Genomic DNA, 18,988 nt, shown 5'->3' with positions numbered 1-18,988 from the left:
AAAATATTTGGGACATTGCCTAACCCAGGGGTTACGACATCTCACAAATGATAGAATCCAGGCCATACAAAACATGACACTGCCGCAGAATCAACAGCAAATTCGTACCTTCTTGGGAATGTGTGGATATTGCCGAATGTGGATCCCAGGTTTTTCTATTTTGGCCTTGCCTTTACAGAAACTAGTCTCTTCCTCAAAGCCCGATCGCGTCACACACACTGAGGAATCAGAACAGGCTTTTCTTAATCTTAAGGATAGCCTGACAAAAGCTCCTGCATTGGGAATACCCGATTATGAAAAACCTTTTGATTTATATTGGACGGAAGCCGATGGTTGTGCTGCAGGTGTCCTTACACAAAAACATGGTGATGCCAGTAGGCCCGTAGCATACTACAGTGCCCAATTGGACACGGTAGCAAGATCACTCCCCACCTGTTTGAGAAGTGTAGCAGCTACCGCTTTATTGGTGAGTAAAAGTGAGGACATAGTATTGGGCCATGATATGATTGTCTACACTCCCCATGCTGTATCTGCTCTGTTGAACTCAGCTCAAACCAGACACGTCACCTCAGCTAGGTTCACCAAATGGGAACTAGCCCTAATCGCTCCTGCAAATATTACAGTTAAACGTTGCAGTACGCTGAATCCAGCAACATACCTGCCATATGTACAACATGATGTACAAAGGGTGGAAGGAGAGGAGTTGCTGGTGGGAGGTGAGTTCAGCAGATATGATGACACCCACGATTGTATGACATATCTGAATCAGACCTTTACTGCTAGACCTGACATACATGACACACCTTTAGAAAATGTGGATGTGACTTTCTATACGGATGGGAGTTGTCATAGACAAACAGACACAGGTGAATTATGTACAGGTTATGCTGTTGTAAATGACACAGACATCATGGAAGCTAAACCTCTCGGTCCTCCTCACTCAGCCCAGGTGCCAGAGTTAGTAGCACTGACTAGAGCATGTGAACTGGCAGCAGGCAAATCTGCTAACATTTACACTGACTCGAGGTACACGTTCGGGGTGGTGCACAATTTTGGGGCTCTATGGCATCTGAGAAATTTTATGACAGCAGCAGGCACACCAGTTGCACTCTCCCGACACATAAAACATCTCTTAGAAGCAATCCAACTGCCCAAAGCAGTGGCAGTAATTAAATGCAAAGCCCACACATGTGAGGATGACCCAGTGTCACTGGGCAACAACATAGCTGACGAAGCTGCAAAATGGGCAGCGGGGTTAAAAATGCCTTCTCCAATTGAAACAATTATGTCATTCCAAACCATTGATATGCTGAAATTAATTGAGATGCAAAATTTGTGTTCAATTCAGGAAAAATCCATATGGAAGTCCAAGGGGTGTGGGCAAGAGTCCTCCGGGCTCTGGAGGGACGGACATGGCAAGCCAGTAGCCCCCAAGGCATATTACCCCAGCCTGGCTGAAGCAGCACACGGTTTGACTCATCTGGGTAAACAGGGCATGTGCAAGTTGGTGAGGGCATACTGGTGCGCACCAGGGTTTTCTTCACAAGCAGAGAAGATAGCAATGTCCTGTCTGACGTGCTTGAGAAAGAACATAGGGAAAGCAATCCCTACCGAACCATCCCACATCCCACCGACTGATGGACCTTTCCAGGTGATACAAATTGATTTCATCCAATTACCACCCTGCAGGAACCTTAAGTATGTATTAGTGTGCACAGACGTATTCTCTAACTGGGTTGAGGCCTACCCAGCAACCACTAATACTGCTGCGTTTACTGCCAAGAAAATAGTTCAGGAATTTGTATGCAGGTACGGTATCCCTAGAATCATCGAAAGTGATAGGGGTACCCATTTCACAGGTGATGTTTTCCAAAATATGTGTAAGCTGATGGGTATAAATAGCCGACTTCACACCCCCTACCGACCGCAAGCCAGTGCCAAGGTAGAGAGGATGAACGGGACTATTAAAAATAAGCTAAGTAAAATCATGGCGGAGACTGGACTAGGATGGCCAGAAGCTTTACCTTTGGTCCTACATAGTATAAGGACCACTCCTAGATTTCCTCTGAATCTGTCCCCATTTGAAATATTGTTTGGTAGACAACCTCATTTGATTATAAGTCCACAGGAAGATCTAAAGGGTAACAACGAGGTAACTGTGAAGTATCTTATATCAATGAGTAAGCAGTTAAAGCAACAGCAGCAGAAACTGAAATTGTTGTCCCATGATATGCCTGAAATGAACTGCCATGATGTTGAACCAGGAGAATATGTAATGATCCGAAATTTCTTACGTTCAGGTTGTTTGACTGATCGGTGGGAAGGTCCGTACCAGGTGCTGCTGACAAGTACTACATCTTTGAAGGTGGCCGAGAGAGATACCTGGGTCCATTCCACTCACTGTAAAAAGGTCAATCAACCGGTGGAGAAACAGGTCGGAGACAAAGCTGATAGTGTGGATCTGTCACTCGCGAGCTTGTTCCGGGAGGATTGAAAAGGTTGTAGTGAGATACCTGAACTGAGAGAAATTTGCAGGTCTTGTTGTGACAATGGACGGGCCTGCTGTGTTCATTTTCATATTCTATTTTAGAGTGTTCACCATCCTGGTCAGTTCGGGAATACCCAGTGTCTGTGATGGGGGACCTATTGAGGAAACAGGAGCTGATGGCAGTGCTGATGGAGTGGAGAAAGGAGGAGTGCAATGCCAATCAGGGGAGTGTCTGACCAATCTTAGTACTGTTATTGTTAAGAGAGCTGTCATTCCGGATACTCGGGGAAGGTGTGAAGGGTTATCATCTGAAGATTCCTGTATTTGTGAGTTTTGTGGGTCCCTAGTTGATGAGAACTGTATTCAACAGTGCCAACCTAAATATAACCCGTACTGGGGAGGGTATCCTTTAGAGGATTATCACAGCATGGTAGGCAAAGTATTAAATCAAACCGATTGCTGGGTGTGTTCACATGTGCCACAGGGACAGCATAATGTAGGGTTGGTGCCATTTCCGCTGAATATCACGGAAATTTTACAATTACAAAAGGGGAAAACATTGGATGGAAAATGCCTCTCATCCAAACCGCCTCATTTCAAACTCTATCAATTTCAAGTAGATAAATCACTTTTGTGTTTAAACATAACCAACCCCAATAAACCCGGAGGTTGGGAAGTGACGGGGAATAATCAAACGATGACCTTCTCACAAAGAGCTGATAATGAGTCCATAAACTATGATCTGCTACGCTCAATTAAATCAAGTGGGAAATATTTTAGGTACCGGTATACATTGAGTTCCACCAAAGAAATGATTGGTAAAGTACCAGATGGTTATTGTGCTAAAATAATACAACCAGAAACTTGCATATACCAGATGGAAGAGCCTGAGATAGGATTGTTTGCAAGAGAAATGTGTTTAATGATAATGATGCATACCATTCCTTATATTCTCCCTGATAATGTATATTTTATATGTGGAAGAAAAGCGTATAAATGGCTCTACCCGAGTTCCGAAGGTTTGTGTTATCTGGGAAGAGTTGTCCCAGAAGTTATGACCCTCACACATGTTGAAATGTTGGGAATACATAAAAACACTCCGTCACCATATCTTCACACACAATATGAACACAGAGGCAAGAGAAATATGATACCTGGTGATATGCATAAAGCCGCTCAGTTAATCAGTGAGACAACTGGCTTACAAGTTTTAGTCGCCCTGGATCCCACCAGAATTGCTAGGGGTACATTAAATTTTAGATATATCCAGGAACTTGCTAAATTAATAGATAATATCACCGAGATGTACGATGACACATTCAGGTACACAGGGAGAGAATTGCAAGCATACAAGAAAGAACTAGTGCAACACAGGCTAGTGTTGAATTATTTAACTGCTGTTACTGGAGGGTATTGCGTAACGTTAGCCACCCAATTTGGAGTAAAGTGTTGCACTTATGTCACCAATGATACCAGCGACCCTAAGGAGGTGATAGACCAGAAGATGGATGAGATTCTGCAGCTAAAGTGGGAATTTCATAAGAACCATAACGCATCAGTGGCTGAAGCAGGGGAAAAGATAGAAGGATGGGTGTCATGGCTGAACCCAGTGAAATGGTTCTCGGGTCTAGGAGAGTGGGTCCAGGAAGTGGTCGCCAGCGTAGGCAAATTCTTGATCCTTATACTGTCATCATAGTAATTGGCATATGCATCCGGTGTGTTCCTATTGTGTTGAAGTGTGGAAAATGTGAAAACAGAGTGAAACGAAGGGATGAAACTATGATGGTGGTCAGAAATGATAATATGTATACCGAGGTAGATACAGAACTGCACTACAACCCTGAGCTAGGAAGTACCATCATTTAAATGTATAATATTTAGACATGCATAGAAGATATTATTGAAATGTTATTTATAGAACACCCAGACAATGTAAAGTCTCAAATTCCCCTTCAAAACTACTGTTATAAGACTGGTGCATCCCCACATCTGTCACATGATCTCCCAAGATCCGCGGTGTGCGTATAATAGTAGTTTTATGCCCCCGCCTAGAGACACATTGTTGATGGATTAAGAACCACCTTGTGCCATCCCATGATAACACTAAATAATATGTGAATGTAAGCCCAAAATAAATTTTTATAGCAGATTGTGATAGCATGTTGTTTGCTATCAATGGGTGGACTGTCGAAGCTGAATAATTGGCTGAGACAAGTTCAGTTTAAAATTTAATCACGGCGACGCCATCTTGCGAATGGCCGCAAGACTCCATTTTGGAAATGAGATCGCAAGACACCATTTTTGTGGTTAGCGTCAATTCAAGTTATAACTCAGGAGCTAAGAACAGATGGCAATGTTTTTGTTAACCTACCAAGGGCAACTGGAAAAACAAGCTTTCTGAGTAAAAGTAAATAAGAAGAGACAATGGGTATTTTTACATACAAATTGGGAATCCCTGGATGCAGATAAAGTATAGTTGTGGCAATTGTAATATAATATCTACACAATTGGATTTGTTTTCCTTTGAACACACAACAGGTGGGGGCCTGCTGACAGTGGGCATGTAGAACTACAACCCTCAGCCATCCACACTGCTGGATGTTCATTTGTGTATGAGAAATTATGCACTTAAATCTCACCCATTAATAACTAGCGTCCTTATATCAAACCCCGAATACTCACACACTACATATTCGCACACAAGGTTCCATTAGCATCAAATTGTATGATTCAAGTTGGTTAAGTTAGTTTAAATGCTAAGAAATAGAGGTTTTTGATAGCTAAGGTATTATACATGATAAGCAAGGTGTGTTTGGTTTCGTTCTGATGCGTACGCTTTTTACAGAATCCCGGTGTTATCGGTGGAGAGATCGCATCATGCAAACTCAAGTTACGGATCGCAGAACTTACAAGCAACAAAATGTTTAATTGATGGAATGTTACAGGAGGCGTTACCAGAAAGACTCCGGCTGTTAGAGGCAGGGAAAGTCTATTTGAAACAACCTGTTAAATGTGTCGTTACATATGCTTCTCCTCTGGGAACCAATGAGATCAGCAGGAAGTTCCCCCTTTGTCCTGTTTCAGTCTGGGGGGGAATAAATACGTGTCCGAACACTGGTTTGCCAGTTCATGCTGAATTTTGGGTGAACTGAGGATATCTAGTCAGAAGTCTATCTCTGGGTCCAGAGGCGCAGCGTATGTATAATCGTACTTGGGTCTGTATTATTTCCTTTTACGCCTAACTTGTGTATGTATAGATTGCGTGTAACTGACTGTACTTTTACCTGAATAATACTTGTGCATTGGAAACACAGATTCCACTCCTGTCTTTATTTGCGGTTAAACTGCGTACGCAATTAGCGTTCTGTTTAGAGGTTTTAGGCAGGGTTTTGTCTTAGAGGTTCTAGGCAGGTGAATCTTAGAGGTTTATAGGAAGGAATATATTAAAAGGTTTATTGACGAATACAACTATATATATATATATATATATATATATATCTGCAGGGATCTGGCACTCATGACTGAAAAATATTAATAAATCTTGTCGAATGACACTGCCTTGACTGAGCAGTTTTGTTACCTGTTTATATAATATCCCTGGCGTCGACGTATAAATACTTAAGGTGGGAATACACTAAACGTCGTGTGTACCCAGCGATGCGACATGTGACCCCCTGCCAATGAGCCATCATTGCACTGCATGGGATCGTCAGCTGCATCGCCTGATTTGATTGCATGTACAAAAGATCAGGTGATGCGGCTGATGACCCCACGGGAACGTGCAATGCAGCGTGGCATGACATCATGAAGTCACGTGTGCCGATTCGAAAGGGAAAAATAATATTATTGAACAATGGCAGGGGCAAATGCACACACACACATATATATATATATATTATACAGTATATAGCAAACATGTATATATTATATATAACACACATATATACACATATACAGTATACACACACTAACACATACATGCACACACATATATACACACTAACACATACACATATATACACACACTAACATACATACATACATACGCATATATACACAGTAACACATACATACACACTAACACATATATACACTGTGATAGAAGCACTGGAAAAGTTTGGAATGGCTTCTATGTGTGTCCCAGATTCCTGTACTATGTGTTTTAAAACCCCCAGGAGAAGTCTGTTTGAAAAAACAGACTAGAAATGTCGGCTTTGGTGAAAAGCCGGAATGGGTCCTGGGGGTGTGGATGTGAGGAGTGGGAGGGCTTCATCCACAGGCCACTCCAGGTGTTGGGCCTTTCAGCCTGGTAGCAGGCTCATTAGGGCTTTCACCTGGAAATGGCTGATATAAGATGGGTATAGTTGTGGCTGAGTGTCTCACACCTGGGAGAGCAGGCCCGCAGGCTAGCTTGCTCTGAGACACTTTTTGATACAAACCTGTAAGTATTGTGAACATGAACTTGTTTAGTGCTCTGATAGTGAGGGAACCTACTGTCTAGTTAGAGCCCAGACGGGCTAGGATTTTGTTTATGTTTTATTTTATTTATGTGTCTGGTACAATAAAGACTGGCTCCAACCAGCTTGCACGAGAACCCCAGAACTGTGTCCTGTTTCTCCGGCTGCTATGTGTGTAAAGAGGGAGTCCATCTACCCCAGGAGAGGGACCCCTATCCTGACTGTGTCAGAACACACTAACACATACATGCACATATATTCACACTAACACATACACACTAACACACATACATACACACTAACATATACATACATACTTATGACTTACATTTAGATGCAACAGGAGGTTGCTAATGAGTACGGGCACCTTGTATAATTAGGCCCCCGCCCACTCTGCAATGATGCGATTTGCCAGTGTATGGAGGCGGGGCCTGTCGCATTGGTTCCGCCGCCATTTAATTCCGAGGCTGAAGAGGGGATGAGGGGAATCGGCCCATGGGGAGTGTAGGGGGGTTAGTGTGGGCTGTGCATTGGGGTTAGGAGCAGGCATGGGCCCCCTCCCATTCTGCCAGTGTCCGGGCCCGGGACTCTAGTCCCAGCAGTCCCCCCCTGATGGCGGCCCTGGAGCGAGGTGATACAGCCTCAGCAACACTGACATACCCCTTTCAGACATACCGAGAAACTCAGGAATCTGCATGGGCACAGTAAAATGACCCGAGTCTGGCTTATGCTTATGACAATGAACTGGATTCTGTCTGAATGGTGCGACCTGGGGTTTTTCGATCCAGGTCGCTCCTTGAATGAGCTGATTGGCTGTTCAGGACTGCCTGAGGCAGATTCTGATGACCTCATCAGCAGCAGATGGGAGAGGACACCAGAGGCACATGAAAGCAGATTGGATAGGACTGTGGCTGTCAGAGGCACACTGAGGCAGACAGGATTGCGGCTGTCAGAGGCACGCTGAGGCAGATAGGATTGTGGCTGTCGTAGGCACGCTGAGGCAGATAGGATTGTGGCTGTCGTATGCACGCTGAGGCAGATATGATTGTGGCTGTCAGAGGCAGGCAGATATTATTGCTGCTGTGAGTGGCAGGCAGATACTGAATTATTGTGGCTTTCAGAGGCAAATTGGAGGCACTTCGCGTTATCTCATTTTTGTTAGTCAAAATGTTGTCCCCTTTAATTTACAAAGCACTGAAACGTCTGGGCAGACTTTGTTTATGTCTCAAAGGGGTCGACCCAGATAATTCTCCCCCATCGATGTCTAAGGGCCATATTCAATTTGGAGCGAAATGTCGGAATCGGCGATAATTTTTCGCCGATGACATCATTTTCGCATGTTTGAATTATCCACGTATTCAATTTCAAAGACTTTTCGCCGGTGCAAAAAGTCTTTGAAAAAAAACGGGGATAAGTTTTCACCATGTTTTACATGGCGAAAAAAAGGGCAGAATTGGAGTTTAGGGGTGCAGGCTTAAAAAAAATAGCCTGCACCCCAGGGAATTACCAATTAAAAAGATCTGTGTAGAAAAAAACGAAAATTTGGGACACCCCCAAAAATGAAGTTTAATTTTGGAGTGTAAAAAAAAAAAAAAGGGAACGCAGGGTCTCATTCAGACCCGCTCGCGAGCGCAGGACGCTCGCAAGCGAGTCGATGTTACCCAAATGCGCATGCGCACGACGGAGGCGCCTCTGTCGTGTGCATGCGCAAGACCCGGCGAGCGACGGGTCTCGCACCAAAGGGGGCGTGCTGTCGATGGTGATTGACAGCACGACCCCTTTGGTGGGCGTGCTGGGGGCGTGGCTGCCCAGACGGAGGCGTTCCCATGGGAACGCCTACCGTCTGGGGCCAGCCCCACTGACATCACTAGTGATGTCAGTGGGAGTGCTTTTGGCTCTGATAGAGCCAAAATCACTCCAGGGCTTGCGGCAGCGAGACCCTACCGCAGGGTCTCATCGCAAGCCCGATGGTCGCGATGGTCTTGACCATCGCGACCATCATCATGGACGCTCGCATAAGCTGTGGGTGGTCACCCACAGCTATGCGAGCGGCCAGGAGGCCGCACCAATTTTACGTAGGCCGGCCCTGATTCAGAGCGAGCGCTCTGGTCAGAGCGTCCGGCTCTGAATCAGGCCCACAGTTCTAAAATAGCAAAATTGTTTCCGGAGAGGTTCCCTTAAATGTGGCAGGTGTTTTCTTCACTGCAGGAGTAGCGGCAGGTGCATTTTTGCAGAATTTTTAAAAATAATTTTAGGGACTGAAAAATATGCTTACCCCCATTTTCATGTACCCCAAATTTGATAGGAAGTTATTTTTACAAAAAAAAATCTAAGTGCTATTCTTCACTACTTCTTCATACCTACAAATATGCACCGGCCGCGGCTATTAGAAACCCCGACTTCCATCAGCAGGTAAAAATGTGGGTACTCATAGTGATCCCCGATGTCTAGACATCTATAGGGGGGGTCCCTGGAATATTTCCCGAAAATTCCCGTTTTTGGGCGATACTTACCTTTTCGCAGGCTCGAGTTTTCGTTGATTTCTAATTGAATATGGGGATAAAGTTGGCACACGCCCGATACTTTATTCCTGGAAAACCTCCGATATGGAGCGAAAAGTCCAGCATGGACTTTTCGCTCCAAATCTAATACCCCCTTAAGCATAACCAAATGTTTTTGTTTTATTTTTCAAAGGTGCCAGACTCAGAGCATAGCTCCGCCCCCCCACGAAGGCCCATCTCCAAGTTCTGATCGGCCTACGGTCCAGTCATTCAAAAAACAGGGAGGACCATCGGATGGTGATACTAATTATTAATTATTAATATTATTATTTTATTTATTTTTTTCTCATCTAGTGACATTGGGCTTGATTCAGAGCCGGACGCTCTGACCAGAGCGCTCGCTCTGAATAAGGGCCCTCCTCCATTAAAATGGAGCGTCCTCGTGGACGCTCGTATAGCTGTGGGTCACCACCCACAGCATATACAAGCGTCCAAAAATTCTGCAAAAATGCACCTGCCGCTACTCCTGCAGTGAAGAAAACACCTGCCACATTTAAGGGAACCTCTCTGGAAACAATTTTGCTATTTTAGAACTGTGGGCCTGATTCAGAGCCGGACGCTCTGACCAGAGCACTCGCTCTGAATCAGGGCCGGCCTACGTAAAATTGGTGCAGCCTCCTGGCCGCTCGCATAGCTGTGGGTGACCACCCACAGCTTATGCGAGCGTCCATGATGATGGTCGCGATGGTCAAGACCATCGCGACCATCGGACTTGCGACAGAGACCCTGCGGTAGGGTCTCCCTGCCACAAGCCCTGGAGTGATTTTGGCTCTATCAGAGTGAAAAAAATCACTCCCACTGACATCACTAGTGATGTCAGTGGGGCCGGCTTCAGACGGTAGGCGTTCCCATGGGAACGCCTCCGTCTGGCAGGCACGCCCACCAAAGGGGGCGTGCTGTCAATCAACATTGACAGCACGCCCCCTTTGGTGCGAGACCCGGAGCGACAGCTTGGCTGTCGCAGTCCGGGTCTCGCGCATGCGCACGACGGAGCTCCCTCCGTTGTGCGCATGCGCAGTGGGGAACATCGACCCACTTGCGAGCGTACTGCCGCTTGCGAGTGGGTCTGAATGACCCCCATTGTACAAAAGGCCTGATTCAGAGCCGGACGCTCTGACCAGAGCGCTCGCTCTGAATCAGGGCCCTCCTCCATGAAAATGGAGCGTCCTCCTGGACGCTCGTATAGCTGTGGGTGACCACCCACAGCTATAGCGAGCATCCATGATGATGGTTGCGATGGTCAAGACCATCACGACCATCGGGCTTGCAACGGAGACCCTGCGGTAGGGTCTCGCTGCCGCAAGCCCTGGAGTGATTTTGGCTCTATCAGAGCCAAAATCACTCCCACTGACATCACTAGTGATGTCAGCGGGGCCGGCTTCAGACGGTAGGCGTTCCCATGGGAACGCCTCCATCTGGCCGGCACGCCCACCAAAGGGGGCGTGCTGTCAATCAACATCGACAGCACGCACCCTTTGGTGCGAGACCCGGAGCGACAGCTTGGCTGTCGCAGTCCGGGTCTCGCGCATGCGCACGACAGAGCTCCCTCCGTCGTGCGCATGCGCAGTGGGGCAACATCGACCCATTTGCGAGCGTCCTTTGCTCGCGAACGGGTCTGAATGACCCCCAAACTGTATATATCCAGTAGGTGTCACTAGGTCAAGACTTGACCTGGTGACACCTACTGGATTTATGCACAGCTTTTACAATCACTAGATTATATATTATATATAATTTGCTGAGTTACTACCTATTGTGAAGGTGTTTTTATCTTATTTTTTGTTCCCTCACCTTCTCCCGTCTCCCTCTGTTCTTCCCCCTTTCCTCCCGTCTCCCTCTGATCTTCCCCCTTTCCTCCCGTCTCCTTCTGTTATTCCCCCTTTCCTCCCGTCTCCCTCTGTTATTCCCCCTTTCCTCCCGTCTCCCTCTGTTCTTCCCTTTCCTCACGTCTCCCTCTGTTCATCCCCCTTTCCTCCCGTCTCCCTCTGTTCTTCCCCCTTTCCTCCCGTCTCCCTCTGTTCTTCCCCCTTTCCTCCCGTCTCCCTCTGTTCATCCCCCTTTCCTCCCGTCTCCCTCTGTTCATCCCCCTTTCCTCCCGTCTCCCTCTGTTCTTCCCCCTTTCCTCCCGTCTCCCTCTGTTCTTCCCCCTTTCCTCCCGTCTCCCTCTGTTCATCCCCCTTTCCTCCCGTCTCCCTCTGTTCTTCCCCCTTTCCTCCCGTCTCCCTCTGTTCTTCCCCCTTTCCTCCCGTCTCCCTCTGTTCTTCCCCCTTTCCTCCCGTCTCCCTCTGTTCATCCCCCTTTCTCCCGTCTCCCTCTGATCTTCCCCCCATCTCCCTCTGTTCTTCCCCCTTTCCTCCCGTCTCCCTCTGTTCTTCCCCCTTTCCTCCCGTCTCCCTCTGTTCATCCCCCTTTCCTACAGTCTCCCTCTGATCTTCCCCCTTTCCTCCCGTCTCCCTCTGTTCTTCCCTTTCCTCCCATCTCCCTCTGATCTTCCCCCTTTCCTCCCATCTCCCTCTGTTCTTCCCTTTCCTCCCGTCTCCTTCTGTTTAACCCCCTTTCCTCTTGTCTCCTTCTGTTCATCCCCCTTTCCTACAGTCTCCTTCTTTTCATCCCCCTTTCCTACAGTCTCCTATCTTCCTCTGTTCATTTGACCCCCTATCATCCCGTGCCGCCTATCACACTGTGTATATATATGTATGTATATACACACACACATGCACACTCCTTTCATGTGTATATTTGTTACAGGATGGTAGATAGATAGATTATATATTATCTATCTATCCATGTATATATAATGTGATCTAGGAAGACTGTAGTAACTGTGCATATAGGGCCTGATTCAGAGCCGGACGCTCTGACCAGAGCGCTCGCTCTGAATCAGGGCCCTCCTCCATGAAAATCCGTCGCACGAGACCCGGGGAGCGACGGGCTCTCCATCGCTCCGGGTCTCGCACCAAAGGGGGCGTGCTGTCAATGTTGATTGACAGCTCGCCCCCTTTGGTGGGAGTGGCGGCCAGACGGAGGCGTTCCCATGGGAACGCCTACCGTCTGAAGCCGGCCCCACTGACATCACTAGTGATGTCAGTGGGAGTGATTTTGGCTCTGATAGAGCCAAAATCACTCCAGGGCTTGTGGCAGGGAGACCCTACCGCAGGGTCTCCGTCGCAAGTCCGATGGTCGCGATGGTCAAGACCATTGCGACCATCTTTTTGGCCGCTCGCATATGCTGTGGGTGGTCACCCACAGCTATGCGAGCGGCCAGGAGGCCGCTCCATTTTCATGGAGGGCCCTGATTCAGAGCGAGCGCTCTGGTCAGAGCGTTCAGCTCTGAATCAAGCCCATAGTCAACGTTTCAAGGTCCTAAGACCTTTTCGTAGGGAATCAAGATAGCCGCCTATTCCTTTCCACAGATCGGACAGGTTTCCTTTGGAGAAATAAAACTGTATATATTGATGCGTGTATATAATATAATGTGTGTGTCTTGTTCCAGTGACACCTACTGTAATATATGCACAGGATTGTTTGAAGGAGGGGGCCCCTAAACAATGTCTTGCCTAGGGCCCCGTGAGGTCTAAGGGCCTGATTCATAGCCGGACGCTCTGACCAGAGCGCTCGCTCTGAATCAGGGACCTCCTACCTAAAAATGGAGCGGCCTCTTGGACGCTCGCATAGCTGTGGGTTACCACCCCCAGCTTATGCGAGCGTCCATGATGATGGTCGCGATGGTCAAGCCCATTGCGACCATCGGGCTTGCGACGAGACCCTGCGGTAGGGTCTCGCGACCGCAAGCCCTGGAGTAATTTTGGCTCTATCAGAGCCAAAATCACTCCCACCGACATCACTTGTGATGTCAGTGGGGCCGGACCTAGACGGTAGGCGTTCCCATGGGAACGCCTCCGTCTGGCAGCCACGCCCCCGGCGCGCCCACCAAAGGGGGCGTGCTGTCAGTCACCAGCATCGACAGCACGCCCCCTTTGGTGCGAGACCCGTAGCGACAGCTTGGCTGTCGCTATGTGGGTCTCGCGCATGCACACGATGGAGCTCCCTCCGTTGTGCGCATGCGCATTAGGGCACCATCGACCCGCTGGCGAGCGTCCTACGCTCGTGAGCGGGTCTGACTTAGGGCCTGATTCAGAGCCGGTCGCTATTTGCGATCGTTCGTTCAAAAAAAAGGGGTGGCTATTCAAATGAACCGTTCGCTCTTTGCGGTCTGTTCACGCCTCTAGGTCTGAACGAGCGAACAAAACTTGCGGTCGTTTTTTGGGAAACTACGCCCCCTGGCCGCTCGCATCCTACGTCATATCCGCTATTTATTAATCGAGTACATCGACCAGGGTATGAGCTGCTCGCTATTCTTGTGGTTGGTTTTTGCTACCACAATTTTGCGAGCAGTTCTGGCTATAAAATAACCCAGTTACGTGCTCAATGACGCTGCTGTTTTAATTATGCACACCCATAAAACGCCCGTTTTGACCTTTAAGCATGCCTGCGATCGGATCTCCACTCCCCGTTTTCAAGCACCTTCCCCTGTTACCACCCACATACGCCTCTTTCTGTCACTCAAATTATCAGGCATTCGCTATTTTGCGAGTATATGAATTTCGACTGCACTGACTGGTTCGCGCATGCGTATAACGATCCGTACGCATGCGCAGTTGGGCAAACATCGCTCGGAGCTAACGAGCGGCTGCTTAGGAGCGGCTCTGAATCAGGCCCTTAGGCCCTAAATCCGGCTCTGCACTTTCACAGCTCCGTAGCAGCGACACCTGGTGGCGGTGTTCACTCCAAGTACACGACACGCTGTGATTGGTTGAAGACGTGACGGAAAGTGTCCGCCTCGCTCTGTCATTGACTGGTCACATTCCCGGAATAGACAGCCGTGCTCTCTCTGGCTGGCTGCAGTACGAAGCCGCCCTGTTCTGTGATTGGCTGGTCATGTTGAAGGAAGATGCCGCCTTGGCCTGTGGTTGGTCGCGCTGTGCTGCCGGTCACCACGTGTGCTGCTGTGTGTACGGCGATGGCGGCGGAATGGCCGGAGATCCAGCGGGCGGAGCGGGAAAGGCGGCGGGAGCTGGTGCTGCAGACGGCGGATGAGCGGCTCCGGTTGTGCGGGGGGCAGCTCCCGGCCGGCCTCCTCTCCCTCACCCTCCTCAACCACCTGGAGGTGAGCGGCTGCGCGGAGTTGCGGGAGGTGCCGGCCGGCCTGGGCCTCCTCTCCCACCTGCAGAGCCTCATCCTCTGCCGGAACGCGCTGCAGAGCCTCCCCTCGGGCCTGGGGAAGCTGCGCGGCCTGCGGGTGCTGGACGTGTCCGGGAATCAGCTGGTGGAGCTGCCGGCGGAGCTGAGTCACCTGTCCGAGCTCTGCAGCCTGAACGTCAGCTGGAACCGGCTGCGGGAGCTGCCCCCGGGGCTGGAGCACTGTACTAAGTTGGCCGGGCTCAACCTGTCCCGGAACCTGGTGACCGCCCTTCCCCCGGGGGTGCTCAGCCCCCAGCTCGCCCTGCTGGCCACCATCTCCGCCGCCGACAACCTCATCCAGGAGCTGGACGGGAGCATCGGGCTGCTGCCGGGGCTGAAGGTACTGAGTTGTCGGCTGTCCCCTGTGAGCTCCGGCTACTTTGTTTAGAACACTCCGGAGGTTTATTAAATGTTTGAGAGCAATAAAGTTGTGAAGTTGCCCATAGTAACTAATCAGCTTCTGTCATGTTACAGCCTGTGCTAAAAACAGGACAGGAGCTGATTGGTTGCTGTGAGCGACTTCACTTTATCTCTCTCCCTAGATTTGCCAAATCTCCCCTGTGACTAAATGGTGTGGCCCCTGGCTTCACACTGGGGGCCCATTATAAAACTGCTGTGTATTTGAGGTGTCAAGCGTAATATGACAGACAGCGTGTTCTCCGGCTGGCACAGGCTTCTAGGTATACACCAGTTTGGGCATGTAATGTGATCGTGGGAATCCCATGGGCATTTCTGTACATAACATCCACCCTGGCTATTTGGGGTATTGGGGTTGGTAGATCGAGGGTCATAGAAGCAGTGTTTAACTCTAAAGGTGCGTAGACACACAACGATTTAACTATAATTTAATCGTTATCGTTCAATCGTTTAAAAAAATTGTTCAGTTTCTGATGTACAACGATGAACGATAATTGTCCATGCGCGTTCACGTTAGTAGTTCATCGTCCATTCTGACTGTCCAACTGAACGATTTTCATTAAGGGAAGTATATTCGTTTGTAGAAATCGTTCATTACATTTGGTAAATGAACGGTTTTAGTAAACGATTTTCGTTCATTTTAACCTTGAAAATATGAACGAAAATTGTTTACTAAAATCGTCATTTAGAAAATCATTACATGTGCATACACACACACACAATGATTTTGTTTCCAACAATTTTATGAACGATTTTCTGTCAGATTATTCGGCAGATTTTTTTAAAGTGTAATGAACGATTTTTTTGAACTACAATATTCCCTTAATGAAAATCGTTCAGTTGGTCAGTCTGACTAAACTACAAATGTGAACGCGCATGAACGATAATCGTTCATCGTTTTAAATCAGAAAGTGAACGATTTTTTTGTACGATATCGTTATCGATAATCGTTCAAAAAATCGTATGTATGCACCTTCCGTAAGCAGCTTTAAAGTACCAACCAACTGGCTCCAGTAATTTTTCAACCACAGCCTGTGACATGGCAGTTAGGAGCCGATTGGCTGGTGCTTTATCTCCATCCAAGGCAAAGGGGTCTATTTACTAAGCCTTGGATGGAGATAAAGTACCAGCCAATCAGCTGCTAACTGTCATGTCACAGGCTGTGTTTGTAAAATGACAGGAGCTGATTGGCTGGTACTTTATCTCCATCTAAGCCCCCTTTGTAAATAGACCCCTTAGTTCTTCATGGGGTTGTTCTTTGCTGTAACAGGAATTTGCCAGGGAAAAACCCGCACAGGGAGAAATGTCTATAGATCTCGCGTCTCTTTAATCTAGTCTAATGACCGGAATAATACGAGTGGGCAAGAGGTAGCTTCATTATTGTAAAGTAATATTGGTGTCGATAGGCTAATAGTCACCATTGCGCACCCCATCTCTCGATTTGATTTGTGGTCTAGACAACATGTTGATCTCATGTGAAATGACAAGCGTCAGAATTTGGATGCTGGGACTTGTAGTTCTATTCCACTTGGAGAATCTCTCTCTCATGAGCAGCCCATACATTTAATTAGAGCACACTAGCCATTCAGAGGACTTCCCTGACAGGCCTTTGCCAGGTAGCATACGCTGTCCTGTCTGATCTGAATATAATGTCATCTGAGAATTCCACCGTAGTTCAGAATGGTGATTTGTTGAACAGGGTGTAATGCTCTTGGCTCCTAAAATATTAATACACCTTTAAAACTGCACTACCACACTCTGTAAAATGTTACCAATATGCTCCTTTTTGTAGCTGGATCCATGGGCATGTTTGTTTTTTCTTACCGCTTTCACCGAAATACCCTGGACGGGTGGCTAGAGGAGGTAAGGGAAAGGACCAATCACAAACTGGAATTATAGACTATGGTTTGCGATTGGTCATTCAGCTCACGTCACCTTTTTACTGTGGTGAATATAATCAATTTGCTGGTTTGTATTACAGAAGCAGCAGAGCCCGGGGAATAATTGTGGCGCAGGCTGCGGCTAGGGGGAGTAGTACGTGAAAGATCACATTAGACAGACTACATGCTGTCCTCTGCGTATATCAGCATGAATTTATCCTAAAGCTGCTATAAACTTCAATCTGACACAATCCTTTATTTTACTTCCTACTAGAGTCTGGACCTCTCCAATAATCGACTCACCGAGATCCCATACGAGCTCGCAGACTGCACCAAACTGAAGGACATTAACTTCAAAGGCAACAAACTGAAAGATAAACGACTGGAGAAGATGGTTAATGGCTGCCAGACCAAATCCATACTGGAGTATCTAAGGGTCGGGGGCCGGGGAGCCGGGAAAGGGAAGACCAAGGCCGATGGTGCAGTTAAAGAGGAGGTTAAGGATAAAAAGAAGAAAAAGCAGCGAAAGGAGAGCGAAGAGGAGGTGGAAGAGGTGAATAAAATGATGCTGAGGGTCCTGCACATATCTGAGAACCCAGCGCCCCTCACTGTCACAGTGTCCGCAAACATTAAAGATGTACGTCCATATATTGTCTGCTGTGTAGTGAAAGGAATGAACCTGAGGCCTGGAAATGCCCTGAAACGCTTCTTAACTGCACAGGTAACTCCTATAATAAGTCTGTATAACCCCATGTATAGACAGTTTAATTTTCTGAGAACGTGGTCACTTTTTAACGTTGATCCTGTCATTTTGCCTGTCCAGTCAATGTAAACGGCGCATCCATACACTTCAAAACAAGCCCAACTGTCTTTTTAAATCTGGGCTCAAAGTGGCTTTGAAAAACTGGTCTTTAGGTAATATGCTCCTTAAGCTCCATCTATACCTGATGTAACATAAAAGTTTGAATGCACAGCACTATTGTACGCCTGCACTGTAACTTAAATTACCAGCCTGTAGCCTGTGACTCACACTCTTCAGTGCTGCTGCTGTGAATAAATACAGGTGCCATGGCGGTTAATGTTCTCCACAATGGCTATATCTCGTGATGTCTTGGTGACTCAGTCCCAATTGAATATCCCCCATAGCCTGCTTGTCATCTTACATTGTATATCAACTTGCTTTGATATATTGTATATTTTAGGGGTAGGGGGCCCAGACTGCACACCCTAGCTCTTCCTAGGGGCCCCTTGAACTACTCTGGCTGGACGACTTTGGGGCATCACCACTTAACACTTATTTTAACACTTTATATCACTCTTTGTTTTTTTATTGGGTTACATTTATTTTTCATTTTTCTAACACTTTCAACACTAAGGGCCGTATTCAATTATACGCAAAAAAGTATCGCCGATCGGTTTTCGCGTGGTCGAAACTTATCGCCGTATTCATTTCCAGCAACTTTTCGCCTACACGGACAGTCAATGCAATGTAATAGGCGAAAAAGATTCGCCTCTGAATAGCAGGTGAAAAGTGCAATATTTTTATTTTGGGGTGCAAAGCTGGGGAAACCACTCAGAACCCTTGGGACAGACCCCGAAAGGACAACTGTGTCAAAAAATCCTGAAAAAAAAAAAAAACATCCCAAAAAAGTACTTTCAATTTGGGGGCGAAAAAGCACAAAGTGGGAGGGATAAGCATAAAAACTAGCGAAATAGACTTCTTTGGGGTCTGCAAGGATGGGTCAGGTGTTTTTATGATTGCAGGTGCGTTTTTCACGTTTTTTTTTTTTTTGTTTTTTTTTGTTTTGTTTTTTAAACTTCACTTTAGAGACTTTAAAATATGCTAATACCCATTTCAAGTACCCCAAATTTGACAGGACTACTTATTTTCACCCAAAAATACTGCTTAATGCCATTCTTCACCACTTGTGCAAAGACGCTAAT

At 47.2% G+C, this 18,988-nt stretch overlaps 1 protein-coding gene across 1 annotated transcript in view; it reads left to right on the top strand.

The window, feature by feature from the left end:
• Window positions 1-14,375: 14,375 nt before the first annotated feature.
• LRRC47 (leucine rich repeat containing 47) overlaps window positions 14,376-18,988 on the top strand; it is a 38,495-nt gene continuing 33,882 nt past the window's right edge. Inside the window, exons 1-2 of the mRNA XM_088455763.1 lie at window positions 14,376-15,087; window positions 17,319-17,765. Coding sequence (XP_088311889.1) covers window positions 14,458-15,087; window positions 17,319-17,765 — 1,077 coding nt within the window. The 5' untranslated portion in view covers window positions 14,376-14,457. The remainder of the gene's footprint in view (window positions 15,088-17,318; window positions 17,766-18,988) is intronic.

Source organism: Taudactylus pleione, unplaced genomic scaffold (assembly GCF_031769625.1).
Source record: "Taudactylus pleione unplaced genomic scaffold, aTauple2 ptg000671l, whole genome shotgun sequence".
NCBI lineage: Eukaryota > Metazoa > Chordata > Amphibia > Anura > Myobatrachidae > Taudactylus > Taudactylus pleione.
Note: the sequence above shows the minus strand (reverse complement) of the source record. Positions and strands in the feature narration are given on the sequence as shown.